The following is a 17,160-nucleotide window of genomic DNA, read 5'->3' as shown; positions in this document are numbered from 1 at the left end:
GTAATGACTTGTCTATACCACCAGTAATTACTTGCCTATACCATCAGTAATGACTTGTCTATACCACCAGTAATGACTTGTCTATACCACCAGTAATGACTTGCCTATACCATTAGTAATGACTTGCCTGTACCACCAGTAATGACTTGTCTATACCACCAGTAATGACTTGTCTAAACCACCAGCAATGACTTGCCTATACCATCAGTAATGACTTGTCTATACCATCAGTAATGACTTGTCTATACCACCAGTAATGACTTGTCTATACCATCAGTAATGACTTGCCTATACCACCAGTTATGACTTGTCTATACCACCAGTAATGCCTTGCCTATACCACCAGTAATGACTTGTCTATACCATCAGTAATGACTTGCCTATACCATCAGTAATGACTTGCCCATACCATCAGTAATGACTTGTATATACCATCAATAATGACTTGCCTATACCATCAGTAATGACTTGCCTATACCACCAGTAATGACTTGTCTATACCATCAGGAATGACTTGCCTATACCATCAGTAATGACTTGCCTATACCATCAGTAATGACTTGTATATACCATCAATAATGACTTGCCTATACCATCAGTAATGACTTGTCTATACCACCAGTAATGACTTGCCTATACCATCAGTAATGACTTGTCTATATCACCAGCAATGACTTGTTTATACCACAAGTAACGCATTGCTTAAACCACCAGTGAGGACTTGCTTATACCATCAGTAATGACTTGTCTATACCACCAGTAATGACTTGTCTATACCACCAGTAATGACTTGCTTATACCACCAGTAATGACTTGTCTTTACCTCCAGTCATGACTTGCTTATACCACCAGTAATGACTTGCCTCTACCAAAAAATATGACTTGCTTATACTGATGGGTATTGTCTTGTTTATACCAAGAGTAATGTCTTTCTTATACCACCAGAAATGACTTGCCTACACCACCAGTAATGTCTTGCCTATACCACGAGCAATAATTTGTCTATACCACAAGTAATGCATTGCTTATACCACCAGTAATGCCTTGCTTTATCCACTAGTAATGCCTTGTTTATATCACAAATAATGCATTGCTTCTACCACCAGTTATGCCTTGCCTATACCACCAGTAATGACTTGTCTATACCAAAAATTATGACTTGCTTATACTGATGGGTATTGTCTTGTTGATACCAAGAGTAATGTCTTTCTTATACCACCAGAAATGACTTGCCTACACCACCAGTAATGTCTTGCCTATACCTAGAGCAATAATTTGTCTATACCACAAGTAATGCATTGCTTATACCACCAGAAATGCCTTGCTTTATCCACTAGTAATGCTTTGTCTATATCACGAATAATGTATTGCTTCTACCACCAGTAATGTCTTGCTTATACCACCAGTAATGTCTTACTTATACAACCAGTAAGGTATGTCCTTTACCACCAGTAATAACCTGTCAATACCAACAGTAATGACTTGTCTATACCATCAATAATGAATTGCCTTTACCACCAGTAATGACTTGTCTATACCACCAGTAATGACTTGTCCATACCACCAGTAATGACGTGCTTATACCACCAGTAATAACTTGCCTATACCACCAGTAATGACTTGCCTATACCACCAGTAATGACTTGTCCATACCACCAGTAATGACTTGCTTTTACCACCAGTAATTACTTGCCTATACCACCAGTAATGACTTGCCTATACCACCAGTAATGACTTGCCTATACCACCAGTAATGACTTGTCTATACCACCAGTAATGACTTTATTTCCTATAATACCATACCAGTAATGACTTGTCTATACCACCAGTAATGACTGTGTATACCACCAGTAATGACTTGCCTTTACCACCAGTAATGATTGCTGATACCACCAAGTAATGACTTGCTTATACCACCAGTAATGACTTGCCCACATCACTAGGAATGACTTGTCTATACCATCAGTAATGTCTTGCCTATACCACTAGTTATGACTTGCTTATACCACCAGTAATGCATTGCTTATACCACCAGTAACACCTTGTCTTTATCCCAATTAATGAATTGCTTTTTACCACCAGTAATGGCTTGCTTATACCACCAGTAATGTCTTACTTATACCACCAGTAATGTATTTCCTATACCACCAGTAATGACTTGTCCATACCACCCGTAATGACGTGCCTTTACCACCAGTAATGACTTGCTTATACCACCAGTAATGTCTTACTTATACCACCAGTAATGTATTTCCTATACCACCAGTAATGACTTGTCCATACCACCCGTAATGACGTGCCTTTACCACCAGTAATGACTTGCTTATACCACCAGTAATGACTTGTCTATACCACCAGTAATGACTTGTCTATACCACAAGTAATGATTTGCTGATACCACCAGTAATGACTTGCTTATACCACCAGTAATGACTTGCCCATACCACTAGTAATGACTTGTCTATACCACCAGTAATGTCTTGCCTATACCACCAGTAATGACTTGTCTATACCATCAGTAATGACTTGCCTTATAGCACCAGTAATGACTTGCCCATACCACTAGTAATGACTTGTCTATACCACCAGTAATGACTTGCCTATACCACCAGTAATGACTTGTCTATACCACCAGTAATGACTTGTCCATACCACCCGTAATGACGTGCTTATACCACAAGTAATGACTTGCCTTTACCACCAGTAATGACTTGCTTATACTGTAATGCCTTGTCTATATCACCAGTACAGTCTTGTCTATACCACCAGTAATGACTTGTCTATACCAACAGTAATGACTTGCCTATACCACCAGTAATGACTCTCTTATACCACCAGTAATGCATTGCTTATAAAACCAGTAATGCCTTGTCAATATCACAATCAATGAATTGCTTTTACCATCATTAATGGCTTGCTAATACCACCAGTAATGACTTGTCTATACCACAAGTAATGACTTTCTTATACCACCAGTAATAACTTGCCTATACCACCAGTAATGACTTGTCTATACGACCAGTAATGACTTGCCTATACCACCAGTAATGTCTTGTCTATACCACCAGTAATGATTTGCCTATACCACCAGTAATGCCTTGTCTATACCACCAGTAATGACTTGCCTTCACCACCAGTAATGACTTGTCTATACCACCAGTTATGACTTGCCTTCACCACCAGTAATGACACACCACCAGCAATGCCTTGCTTGTACCACCAGTAATGCCTTTTCTTTATCACAAGCAATTCATTGTCTCACTTATACCACTAGTAATGTATTTCCTATACCACCAGTAATGACTTGCTTATACCACCCAGTAATGACTTGTCTATACCACCAGTAATGACTTGTCTATACCATCAGTAATGACTTGCCTATACCATCAGTAATGACTTGCCTATACCACCAGTAATGACTTGCTTTTACCACCAGTAATTACTTGCCTATACCATTTAGTAATGATTTGTCTATACCACCAGTAATGACTTGCCTATACCACCAGTAATGTCTTGCTTATACCACCAGTAATGACTTGCCTGTACCACACAGTAATGACTTGTCTATACCACCAGTAATGTCTTGTCTATACCATCAGTAATGACTTGCCTATACCACCAGTAATGACTTGTCTATACCACCAGTAATAACTTGCCTATACCACCAATAATGACTTGCCTATACCACTAGTAATGACTTGCTTATACTTCAAGTAATGACTTGCCTATACCACCAGTAATAACTTGCCTATACCACCAGTAATGACTTGCTTATACCACCAGTAATGCTTTGTCTATATCACCAGTAATGTATTGCCTATACCACAAGTAATGACTTGCCTATACCAACAGTAATAACTTGCCTATATCACCAGTAATGACTTGCTTATACCACCAGTAATGCTTTGTCTATATCACCAGTAATGACTTGCTTATACCACAAGTAATGACTTGTCTATACCATCAGTAATGACTTGTCTATACCACCAGTAATGTCTTGCTTATACCACCAGTAATGACTTGCCTGTACCACCAGTAATGACTTGCCTATACCATCAGTAATGACTTGCCTATACCACCAGTAATGACTTGCCTATACCACCAATAATGACTTGCCTATACCACCAGTAATGACTTGCTTATACCACCAGTAATGCCTTGTCTATATCACCAGTAATGTCTTGCCTATACCACAAGTAAATGACTTGTTTGTTCCACCAGTAAAGCATTGCTCATACCACCCAGTAATTTCCTTATCTTTATCACAAGTAATGCTTATAAAACCAGTTATGGCCTTGTCATATCACAATCCAATGAATTGCTTATACCCACCAGTAATGACTTGCCTATACCATCAGTAATGACTCTCTTATACCACCAGTAATGCATTGCTTATAAAACCAGTAATGCCTTGTAAATATCACAATTAATGAATTGCTTTTACCACCAGTAATGGCTTGCTTATACCACCAGTAATGACTTACTTATACCACCAGTAATGTATTTCCTATTCCTATACCTCCAGTAATGACTTGTCTATACCACATAATGCCCTGTCTATACAACTAGAAATTCCATGCTTTTGCTGGCATTTGCTGGCAGTTATGACTTGCCTATCTCTGTCTCATAATGGGCAATACAGCAAGTTCATTTTATGAATTTAGTATCGAAATGTCATGACAATGCAAAAGCAAATCAATGTAGGGATTCAAATATTTCTATATATATATTTTTATTCCATTTAATATTTTACAACAAATGGACAACAAGTATGACTTAGTGCATGACAAAAAAGCATTAATTATGAGAATATCAATCATAAAACAAAACGAAACAAAACATGGACTATTAATTATGTACAGCAAATCTTTAATAGTGATAACTCTTGAAAAACAACAGTGAAGAACAAAGGAAAAAACAACACAGAAATTTACAGATTACATGTAATTGAGAAGCAAGACAATATGCAATATCTCAAATTTCCTACTATAGAACCTGTTGAAGATATACTGATATTTTATAATGAAATTTTATCAATAATTAGAGGTGATATATATGTAAATCATGTCATTTTAATTATTTAACTTAAGTTACACACTACATTTGCAATTAAATCTTTGTGGCCAAAATATTCAAAAAAATCTACCATGTACCAGCTGAAATTAGCCAGGCCTGTCTGAACAGTACTCAATAGCTGTAAATTTCTATGAATATTTTGTGTGAGGAAATTCCTTAATCTTTTTGCCGTCAGAGGCGTAATTGTATGTTTATAGCACATTTGCCAGAGACTTTACTGACTACATTGAATAAGTGTGGTCTCAAAATAATTTACAAAATAATTTAAAACTTCAGATATTAAATCACCCTGAATTGCCTTATCATAAGAAAAAAAAATTAAATTGATATCTTAAAATATGTAGGAAGGTCAGGTCATAATGTCCCCTTCATACGAATTAACATTATATAAAGTGCCCAAAATATTGCACACAAACACATTTGAAACAGCTTACCAGGTTTAAATTTATTGTTAACTTTAAGGAATGCATTAAACAAAGATAGCACATTTGATCATAACACACTACAATAATTTTCAAAACAATTTGGGACTTGTATACAAATGTATAATATCAAACAACAACATCAACTTCTTATTTTGTTCAACAAGCTGTACAATTTAAGCTCTCTCATTTACCATTTCACTCTGGTTGAGTTATCTATTGACCTGCTGGTAGCAACTGATTCTACCCTGTGCGCAACCAGTGAAGACCAAGATTAGCGGGCAGCACATCTGTAAAGTCTAATCACGGTCTTGCACTGTTCTGCAAGTTAGTGAATAAATATTTTGAAATTTTCCTTTCTGATAGATAAAAACCCTTGGGAAGGTGGAGACTATAATAAAAGTCTTATTAGTACAGCATCAGGTATCTACGTGGTATGACCTGGTTCAAGACTGCCGGTCAACCAACTTTAAAATTGTCATTATGATATCTCAAAAATCAATAACAAACTGTTTCCAGATGTAAAATGGACAAGTCAATTTACAAAAGTTTGGCAGGTTAAAATGTAAAATTAGCAATAACATCCTATTTTAAACGAATTACATTTGTGAACACTTTAAAAGAATTCCTGGAATAATAATATTTGAATATGTTCATGACAATGGCCTCTTCAATTAATTATGGATTTAATCAAATTCAACTTTTAGAAGTGATAAATTCAGAAAATTGTAAATAATTTTATATCAAATTATTAACAATACAAAGTAAATTACTGATCGAGAAGATAAATTCAAGTGTTTTCCTGTCCGTACATGTGATTTTGACACAGGAAATCATTGAAAGATATTCATTATTATAATTAATCAATACATACATGTATATCCGTGAACAATAATGTAATTTGTTATTACATACATGTATAACAAAATATAAGTAAAATTCATTTCTTTCAATGCATAAGGCTTTGTGTGCTAACAGAAGCCTTAAGGGAAGTATTTTCTCTGATTAAAAAATTATATTAAAAGTATGATTATTGAAGCAGGAAAATGTAGAAAAATGGCAAAAATCACCTCTATATCAGCCATTTAATATCAAATGTATGTAATACATTTGTATTAAAAAATACCTATTACTTGTCACATTAAAACTGTGATGCATATTTGGTATTATAAAAACTATCGTGCCAAAATGTTTTTCTTTCTAAACATTATTATAGGATCTTAAAATCTCAAAAAGTAATCATTCTATAAAGCCTTATTTTAAATGAGTATAAGAAAGCAAGTATACAGATTTATATAATTTCCTCAACAAGTTAAATGTAAGTAATTAAGACAATACATCAAAAGTAAGTTCACTGAAACCAGAAAATCTAGAAAAATGACAAAATCATCTCTATACATGAATGAACCAAAAGTTATTGAGCATAGCCACAGGTATAGATAGTTTCCAATTTTAACAATATTTACCTCCTTTGCAAAAAGTGGCAGCCATTTTTTGGGTCAATATTCTATACCGGGTATATAATACAATGTATAGGTGACAAGATATGAGAAACAAGAGCTGTCCGTAAGACAGCGCGCTCGACTTTTTTATTGCTTGCCAATAAAAAAAGTTTTTGCAGTAAAAGGCAATACAAGAATCTCTGTATTTTTAAAGTGAACAATGGCCATGAGCATTAAGATATTTAGTGAAGAATTATTTTACTGAATTGTGTGATACCCTTGAACACTGCAGCAAAGTTTGAAATGTTTAAGTCAAAAGAGGGCTGGTAAGAAAGAAAAAAAAACTGAGTTGAGCCTTAAATAAATTTATAGGAATGAATTTTTTTAGATTTTTTAAGTTTTTTAGTGCTTGCCTATAATACAAAACATTGACAGTTAAGGGCCATAATTCAAATAAAATCTTTGACAGAATTACCTTCTCCTGGACATGTTTGGGAATCATGATTGTAAACAAGTATTCCAACTTTCAAATTAATATCTCAAACAGTTCAGTCAAAAAGTGGACTGGTACTAAAAACTTAACCAAGATTGTAAGTCGATAAAAGGCCTTAATTTTTAAAACAAATCCTTGACAGAGTTACCTTCTCTTGCGTACAGATGGGGGTAATGATGTGAAATAGCATTAAAAGTTTCAAAGCAATATCTCAAAGGGTTAAGGCAATAAGTGGATTTTACCCATATTCAATGTATTTTCTAAGTCAAAAAGGGGCATAATTCTGTCAAAAACCTTGACAGAGTTATGTCCTCTTGTCTGTTGATGAAGGTCGTGATGGTAAACAAGTATGGTCAGTTTCAAAGCAATACCTCCAATGGTTTTGAAATAAAGTGAGGTGGTACAAAAAACTTAACCAAGCTCAATACACTTTCTAAGTCAAAAAAGGGCCATAATTCTGTCAAAAACCTTGACAGAGTTATGTACTCTTGTCTGTAGATGGAGGTTATGATGGTGAACAAGTATGGTAAGTTTCAAAGCCATACTTGTAATACTTCTGAAATAAAGTGGGGTGGTACGAAAAACTTAACCAAGGTGTGACGCCAACGCCGACGCCAACGCCGGGGCGAGTAGGATAGCTCCCCTTTTCATAGAAAAGTCGAGCTAAAAATTAATATAATCAGCTCATTTGCATGAATTGTCAAACTATATTACAGATAATTATGCAGCATATTATTATAGATCTGGCAACAATATGTAAAAGATTTTTATCAGTTTTCATGAAGATGATAGAATTATGAGATTTTTTTTATCTTACATGTATCTTAAACATATATATGATATATTGGAAATGACCCCAAAAATGGCAGTCAGGGGAGGTAATAATTGCTATGTGAAAAGCATCTATTGTGTTAGGCCGGCAGTATGTAGCTCAGTTTTTGTATTTTGATACTGTTATCCCTTAAAACTTCAAATGAACTGTTCCAAACTCAAAGTAGGGCAAATCCATTACACAAATTCAGTAGGTTAAGGGTTAAATGTGTGTAAAAAAAATTTATAAAGAAATAAGAATTTCTGATAACATTAAATCTGTGAAAAAAGCACTTTTACTCCCCCATAAGACAGATAGCTTGAAAGTCAGTCCTTAATAATAACAATATGATAATGTTTCCATTTTCTTATTTTTCCTTTGGACTTAAATGTAATAACCTTATAATTAGAAGGGAGTTTTAATGACTTATGGAATAGAACACATCTTGTATAGGTGCAAATACAGTCATATGTTTTTGGGATACTTAGTATACTGACCGGTGCCTCATATTTCCATGGTACTTAACTGTTTAACACAAACAACAAATGTTAGAAGAATAAAATTCTGGAAAATATGTTGAAAAATGTAGGAAAGACATGTCAGTTACATCATAGTTTATTCCTTTTAATGTTTGCATGTAAGCAATTATGCACACAACATGGCAATTTACGCCCATTCGCTGCCCAGTTTGTAAAGTTGTGTTCTCATATTTCCAAGGCAATTACATTTTTTACAGTTTTAAAAGCAAAACTAATAGTAATCTTTACTTTTTCAATTTGTCTTTAGAGATATAAAAACAAAAAGCAAAATGGTGAAACATTTTACTTCTTTTTTTAATGTGAATAAAATAATAAGTTTTCACAGTTGTATATGTTACATTTCAATAAAAGAATACAATAAGAAAGTGAAAGTAAAACTCCTGACAGGTGTATGAAGTTTATGAGGCACTTGAGACTGCTTCTACCCAATACCTTGGAAATATGGGTACCACGGAAATATGAGGCACCAGTATACAACTACATGTAAGTTACATGTATCACTTCACAAAGCACTCCATGTAATCTAATATTTAGCAGAAAATGAAAGAATTTCATAAAAAAAAAAAGCACTGTATAAATGTATCCCTTTTAAACAAGATTTTGTTTTGGTTTATTTACAAGTACACATCATGTACTCATCAATATCATGCATCAAACACTGTCATTCTTGAACCTTTGTATTCAAGACTTTGGCTAAATTTATACAATTCATCAAAATGCTTAAATTCCATTTTTCCTGACCAGGGCATCATTTCAGAATTCCCCTCATTTGCCTGTTTTGATCTGTCAGTTTTATATCTGCCCTATCAGTCTTAGTATTTATTCTGTCTAACATGGTGTTCTGTGTTTCTATTTCATCACCAAGACCCTGTGCAAGACCTTTAAGACGTTCCATTCCCTCTGACATCAAGTCTGAAAATGAATTGTAATAAAGTGATAACGAGTGATAAAGAACTTATCATTTTGAATATGTGCTATCAATTTGCATATCTCACTGTGTATTTGTATTGATATTTGCCTCATTATGTCATGTTTAACATGAAATGTGTGAAAAAAACAAAACAAACTGAATTGACATGTTTCAAGACATATGAAGACATAATTCCTTATTTCATTTTTTTTTTGAAGGGCAAAATGCAGGATCCAAACAATTTACTGAGGAGGAACTAAACCTCAAGATCTGTAAACTTCTTTTGTCAGTGCATAAACTTTTTAATTCAATCTTTCAATTCTTAATTTATAAAATTTAGACTTATCGAATATCCTACATAAAGTAAAGTCATACCTAAATTATCATTTAACAATTCTTCTTTTCTACTGTTAGTGACAGGTTTAAAATACTGAGTTTTTCCCTGAGGATTTCTGGAACCTTTCATAAACTCGTCATCTAAATCATCCTCGTAAAATCCTTTTCCATCATCTGTTTTATACCTCTGGCCTGGAGGAGGTCGGGATGCAGACTGACTATCTAATGTACTTTGTAATTTACTGGTTCCTGGCACAGACTGTCTTGGTTGAGAGTCCTTATCTTTATCGCCATTCCACCAATTTTTTATACCACCAAAAATACTTTTAATGTTTGTTAAGTGTTTCTGAGATGTTTTGAGATCTTGATTAATTATGTCCGTCTTCTTCTCAATATTGACAAGCTGTTCTCGTTGATGAAGTAATTCCTGAAAAAAGTGAAATTAGAATACATGTAAGAACAAGGCAATTATCATCTTGATGATCAACACAAATTTATGAATAACAAACTTCCATCTCCGGAATGAAATACAAACATTTACCATTCACTTACATGTACATATGACTTAACATCAACTGTCAAAAAGGGTTGACATTGTATTTAAAATTGCATGTCAAGCATGGACAGGGAGCATTAGAACCAATTAACCATTATCAGGTAAGCTAAAATATCGGAGTTCAAGTATGATACAAAGGTATTAATTGGATTAGAAGAGCAAGTATTCAATAACAAAGTACTCTGGTTGTAAATTGCATTTAGCCAACTTTGTGTGACTTTCTAATTGCACAAGAAATTTCAATTCTTATCATAGAGCATAATATATAGGTAAAAAATCCATAGTAAAATTATAAATTCTGTAGTCATATTTAGCAAATAGGTAATGGAAGAGTGACCTGTGAAAAAGTGCTTAAGCACTATCAAAAATAGCTAAAAATCAGGTCAAGACAAGCACCCTGGTGGGGGACTAGTGGGCAAAGCCCCAGGAAACTCCTGGGATTATTTTTTATTTTGAAGGTCTGAAACCTTATTCTACACATACAATTATCATTTTGTTATTTGACTTTAAAGATATACTATGCTCATCCTTGAGTAAAATATTTTAATTACAGAAATTTATTAAAATGTATGCTTAGGAAAAGTTCAGTTTCAGAAAGGGGCTATTTTTGCAAAAATGGTGACGCAATCAAAATACGGGCATGATCAATGGAGAATAGAATCATCAGCTCTGTATCACGGTTCCGAATGACTGTTTCACTCCTGTTACTAGTGTTAGTCATTGAGAGGTATTCCTATAAAGGTTTAACTTTACATATATGATATAGTCCTTTGTAACCTAGACCATGAATATATCTAGGCCAGCTCAGATAGCAAATGTTACACAAACATTTCAAATTTTATTATGATGCTTGTACATGTTTTAGTTACACCCATATTTTCATGATTGAGTATATATCAGATGCTGCTACCGATATATGCTCAAGCACCATGCTGGACTTTAGGTCAACTATATCAAAATGAAATAAAATTGAATCATTTAAAATTTAAATTTTTAAAAAAATTCTATTTCTGATTGTAGGGTTGTGTACATAAATAGAATTCTTGTATGGTGTAATTTTATGTGATGTCTGATTGTAGTGTTATATTTGCTTTTAATCATTTAATAGATTATACTATCTTACCCATATTTATATGTGCTTATAAATCTTATTTGTTTTACAGAGTCTTTCATAAATGTACATTGATCTTCTTAATACTTTTATATATTTCCTTTTATACAGATTGTTTGTTTGTATTGTTAAAGGATAGTCTGTTATGTCGGAAAATAGCTTAAATAGCTAATGTTTATATGTTTTATGTAACCGACTATAAATAAAGATTATCTTATCTTATCTTTTGTATGTATTTTTACCAATGACTCATAGTAAATTTTCCAATGACTCATAGTAAATTTTGGCATGACATAAACAAGTGAAAACAATACACATCAAAATTTAATTAGAAAATCATCAAGTGTCACATTATAAAAAATGTCACTTTACAAATTAATACTATTAGTACAGACCTATCTTATTCTTAAACTCATTTAAATTTCAGGTAAATTTTATATTTTCCTTATCGTTCTGGTAATTATTTCGTAAATTATGTGGACAATCTATGTCAAAATGCATTACCATAAAACACTATGTGGCTTAATAAACAAACAAATAAATAAATACATAAATAAATGTGTAAACCTCAGCAGTAGCGATGCCAGTCCTCTCTGAATCATCGATACTGGCAAGAGCTCGTTTCGTACTTTCTAACTGCCGATATTCGGAATCATCGATTTCCATCATCATTCTTTGAATTTGTTCTTCGTGAGAGAGCTCACTTCTCTTCGGATTATTTTTCTTTCTATAGTTATCATCATCGTCTTCATCAAATGGGTTAGAATTTGTGTGAAAAGGATTAGACATGGCTACTGATACAGAATAACACCGTGTTGTTTCGAAATCTATTACTTCCTTGTTTACATATTTATTGGATTTCAATAATGAAGAGTAGATACTGACTCAAAGGAAAATAACTACCATAAAGTAAACGCAATCACTACTGCAAATGTTTAAAAAATCAGTTTGTTTTAACACACTTCCTTGGCAACTGTCTTCAGTCTTGTTAAAGTTTAGATGTATGAATCATAAAATGCCAATTGAGAAAGGTAGATTCCTAAATATAGAAAGAAATCTACGTATATGTACTTTATGAGAGTCAAACCAACTGCTTTTATTGTTCACATTTTGTTAACTTTTTAAGGTATCCTAATGCATTGAAATTTGAAGATCTTATGATAGTAAAAACAAGTCATATCTAAAAAAAACCTTGCTTTATTTTTTAAAGAAATATATGTAATTACAACATGCAAATAATAAGTATAATGTTGTATCATTATTCTCCTAGAAATTTTGTTAATGAAGCATAAATTCCGGTTATTATTGAGAATCTAGTCATATCGTATTTATTTTATGGGAACAATATAATTTGTCACTCATAGTCCTGTTCAGGTACGTATATTAACGTTAATATACGTACCTGTCCTGTTTTATGTATATTTTTATGTATATTTTTCTGTGTTCCGGTTGTTACATGTTCACAATTTTGTATTTTATGCCACATGTTCTTATGAACCATGACAGTATTGAATAAAATCTAAATCAAAATCTAAAATCTCCAGACGACCTCTTTCATATCAATGCTGAGACCAACCTGACAGCTTTAGGGTTAAAGTCTCTGGAATAGAGGAAGGGAGGGGTGGGGGAGGGGGGCTGAGGAGAATGTGTCCATAGACTCTGCCAGTGGAGAGGTTGCAAATTGTTGCAATGACACACTAACACTGATTGTTCTTGTTCAAACTTTGAATTCGAAAATTGTTCTCCTTGTTTTTATTGTTTTAAAGGTAGTTATTCTTCTTATTCACTGCAGAATAATGCCAAATTATATAAAGCTCATAGTTTTTATTCTTGTTTGACTAGTGTCTTGTAGTTCTTCAACAAATAAAAGTATAAAATATAGTTTTACATTATACATGTATGACCATGTTTATTGTTCACTTTTTGATACTATAATTGTAATGTCTGCTATATCATAGTTACTGGACAAGCATGGGTAGAGAGATTAAACAACACAGCCGTTCTGTTTCTAAATCTATTTACCAGAGAGGTGATGTCAGGTGCATTTAGGCGGGGCTTATCAGCAAGTGGCTAATACTAGCTGACCAATAGCGAGTCAATATATAACGCTAATAAAATCAAACTTGCTTTATAAATGTTTGTGGATTAAGCACACAATTGAGAAACCATGTCTTTGTCAGTTTACATATATGAAAAAAATACCGTATACCATCAAGTCTCAATTTTTTTCATATATGTAAAAAGTGTTTGAAAAACATTTTTATCGTTGTAATAGATGTCCCATTCGTGTTTAAATATTAAATTAGTTTTGATAGAGTGTTTACAGGGGCGTATCACGTTGGGGGCGGGCAGGATCTGACCCCCAAGCGTCAGTAATAAAAGTAGCAAAAGTAAACAAAGAAGTATTTTAACTTACATACAAAATACTTAATCAGTATAACTAATTACCAAAAGACAGATGTTGCAGCAAGTTTCCCATAATTAAACATTTTTGGAAATTCAAACAGGACACGATTGAAAAAAAAAATATAAACATTACTGGGGATAATGGGCCTTTACAGCGACTCAACTAGAAATATGGATAATCTCAAGATATGTAGAAACACGTTGTTCTTTTGCTCACCCCGACACATTTTAAAATACGATTTCTAAAATATGGTCGTAATTACAGATTGCCTTTTTTTGGCACACTTTAGGAACATTTATAAAATCTTTCAAGCGTGATTGTTGTATATTGCACTGCGATTTCTGTATATTGCACGAGGAATTTTGTCACTTATCAGTACTTGCTATTTTTGCAATTTGTTATAATTACGTTTTGATGTAAAGCTTGCAATTGTTAGTGAGGTCGCACGTTGATGTTGCAGGTTGGGCTGTCTCTCAGGTTTCGTAAGTTAATGTTATATAACCTTATAACCATACTTCAAACATATTCTTTAAAACACATTTACGAAGTAAATTGGAGTATAACAATGGGCTATCTCATAACACAGAGGTTTTCAAAATAATGCTGTTTTTCACATTTCTACCATTGTTAACCGCATCTTTTTTGGGAGACGTTTGTACCGCTTTTTTATATTTTCCCTTTTTTCCCATAGCACTGTTTGTTTTCTATGAGTTAGATTCTTTGATTAATTCATGTATTCCCCATATACTGAATTACAAAAAATGTATGTAAAAATATATTTTCGGAAACGATAAAATAGACCTGAATTTATTGCATTAATATTTAAGTTTAATAGAAATCAGATACATACCAATGTACAATGTACGCACACATTTAAAGCAATTGACTTACGAAACACAAATATTTTCTTTATTTAAACAAATATTTGTCAAAATGCTGCAAACGATGAAAACTATACGTTATTCATTTGTGTGCCTGTGATGCCATTGAACCAGACAAAGACAGAAGCCTGTATAGAGAGCTGTGTTGGAAGACTGTACAAGTCAACACTGGCTTGTTTCATTCCGAAAGGTACTAGGTATAATAAATATAGAACATTGAATGAGTGCAGTAGGTTCAATACTAAATTTAAATTTGAACGAGTTGAATACAATACACAACCTAAAAACAAAAAAAAATGTTCTAAACAATTGACAATGTGCGACATCAAGCTATCTGATATTTGTTATATGTGCAGTACTAACGCTCTATGGTGATACCTAGTCTACAATTTTAAATACGATTTTGAATATGATTGACAGTCACTTATATAAACAACTGTTGTAAGTGCAGACATAATTGGTCAAGTGGCGTCAAAAATATTTGACACTTTTGGCATAGTCGATCTTTCCAGTAACAGAACGGTTGTGAACCTATCCGAAGCGAGTAACAAAATACGGAATTATTACAGTTTAAAATGGTCGCGTGACATTCACACAGTGCCGGAAGTAAGGAAATACAGATTATACAAACTAAATTTTAAAGAATATTTTGTGAAATTGACCATACATCAGTTCAGGTATGGCATATAATCGTGAAAAGTGGAGACTGGGCGATGCTAGGCTGCGTGGACGGTAGCTTGCAATTACCACTACCGTCTATGAACAGGCTCAATTAAACCGAGCCTACAACAATTTTAATTTTGCCGTGTTGGTCTTTATTTATAGGCTCTATTTTATTCAAATTATGGATTAAAACCGCCTTATTATTATACGAGCTGAAAAGATTATTTTGTGAAAACTTGTTATTATGAATATCATTTGCCATGGGGACATATGGTTCCATCGGGTCAGGTGTCTATTTTTATGTTTAATTATATGATATGTATATATGAAAATATGTAAATGCACATGTCATGATGATAAACCATTACTTACTTATTACTTTAATTACTAACTGCACTTTAATACTTTACTTTAATTTATTTTACTTTACTAAACTAAGTTAACATAGCATGATTTTACTTAACTTAACATAATCTAAACTTAACCTAACCTATACTAAACCTAAACTTGATTTAATGTAAAGTTGACTTAAACTAAACTTAACTTGAACTTGACTTGACTAAACTTAACTTTACTGAAATAACATAACTAACTTAATTTAAGGTAGTATACCCCTAATGCATTACCTCTGCTTTGAACGAGTATTCAAATAGGCTAGAATTACTGTCAACTGTTTTAAAAGTTTAAGTTCAGAAAAATGTCCATAACTCATAAACCAAACAGTAAATGTTGTTTAAATTTTGCATACATGTGACATTTAAGGCATATCACTGTCATATGTTGTCAATTGCACAGTTCCTTATAGCGCCCATTAGTGATGTCCTACCCTACCCTACCGTAAACTAAACTAAACTAAACTTAACTGATCTAAGCTGAGCTGAGTAAAATTCAGTAATCATAAACATATGTGTTTAAACGGAAAATTAAAACGGAAAATTACTTCTCATACCGAGATTATTGATTTTTTGTGATAAATTCTTATTTCTATGAACATATGTTCATAATTCACGCATTCATAAAGTTAATATAGTTATCTCGGCAGCCTATTCTTGTTAATTTTATTGAGATTTATAATGAACATATTTGGAATAACAAACCGTAAGTAAAATCATTATTCTTCTTAAATACTGAAAGTGAATTAATCTATAAAGGAAGGTATGTAATACAATAAATAATTACGTTGATAGTATTAAGTATTAGACATAACAACAAACTACGACGGAGGTTGGTGGCAAGTATATTCATATAGCAGATAATAAAGTGTTATAGACCAGAATATTGTTATTATCATATAAATGGTCATTCTAAATCACTTAGAGCTTTAGCAACATTTCTTTTTCAAGAAATTCCAAATGATACATTTTTATTGTTTTACCTATACATGTATTTGAAATACTAATGGGAAATGAGACCATTGTAGACATATCAACTTAAAAAAAGTTACTCTGGGATATTTATATGATATAATTACTGTTTACAATAACGATTTTCATTTATGGTTTTATATGGTGCT

The 17,160-nt window shown here is 32.9% G+C and overlaps 1 protein-coding gene across 1 annotated transcript; it reads right to left on the bottom strand.

Moving 5' to 3' along the window:
- Positions 1 to 4,715: 4,715 nt before the first annotated feature.
- LOC132734276 (synaptosomal-associated protein 29-like) lies at positions 4,716 to 12,553 on the bottom strand. Its single transcript, XM_060720982.1, has 3 exons — positions 12,264 to 12,553; positions 10,069 to 10,456; positions 4,716 to 9,695 (listed from the first exon to the last, which is right to left on the bottom strand). The coding sequence occupies exons 1-3, from the start codon at positions 12,483 to 12,485 to the stop codon at positions 9,532 to 9,534; spliced, it is 774 nt and encodes a 257-aa protein (XP_060576965.1). The 5' UTR covers positions 12,486 to 12,553; the 3' UTR covers positions 4,716 to 9,531.
- Positions 12,554 to 17,160: the final 4,607 nt, after the last annotated feature.

Source organism: Ruditapes philippinarum, unplaced genomic scaffold (assembly GCF_026571515.1).
Source record: "Ruditapes philippinarum isolate M1 unplaced genomic scaffold, ASM2657151v2 ctg6226_1_1_1_1, whole genome shotgun sequence".
In the NCBI taxonomy this organism is placed as follows: Eukaryota; Metazoa; Mollusca; class Bivalvia; order Venerida; family Veneridae; genus Ruditapes; species Ruditapes philippinarum.
This window is presented reverse-complemented; position numbering and strand designations above follow the sequence as displayed.

Excerpts from the sequence above, each read along its gene's own strand:
- LOC132734276 (XM_060720982.1), bottom strand. The coding sequence starts at position 12,485 with ATGTCTAATCCTTTTCACACAAATTCTAACCCATTTGATGAAGACGAT. Across the intron at positions 10,457-12,263 it reads CTGGCATCGCTACTGCTGAG|GAATTACTTCATCAACGAGA; the intron begins GTTTACACATTT and ends CACTTTTTTCAG. Across the intron at positions 9,696-10,068 it reads ATTGTTAAATGATAATTTAG|ACTTGATGTCAGAGGGAATG; the intron begins GTATGACTTTAC and ends ATTCATTTTCAG.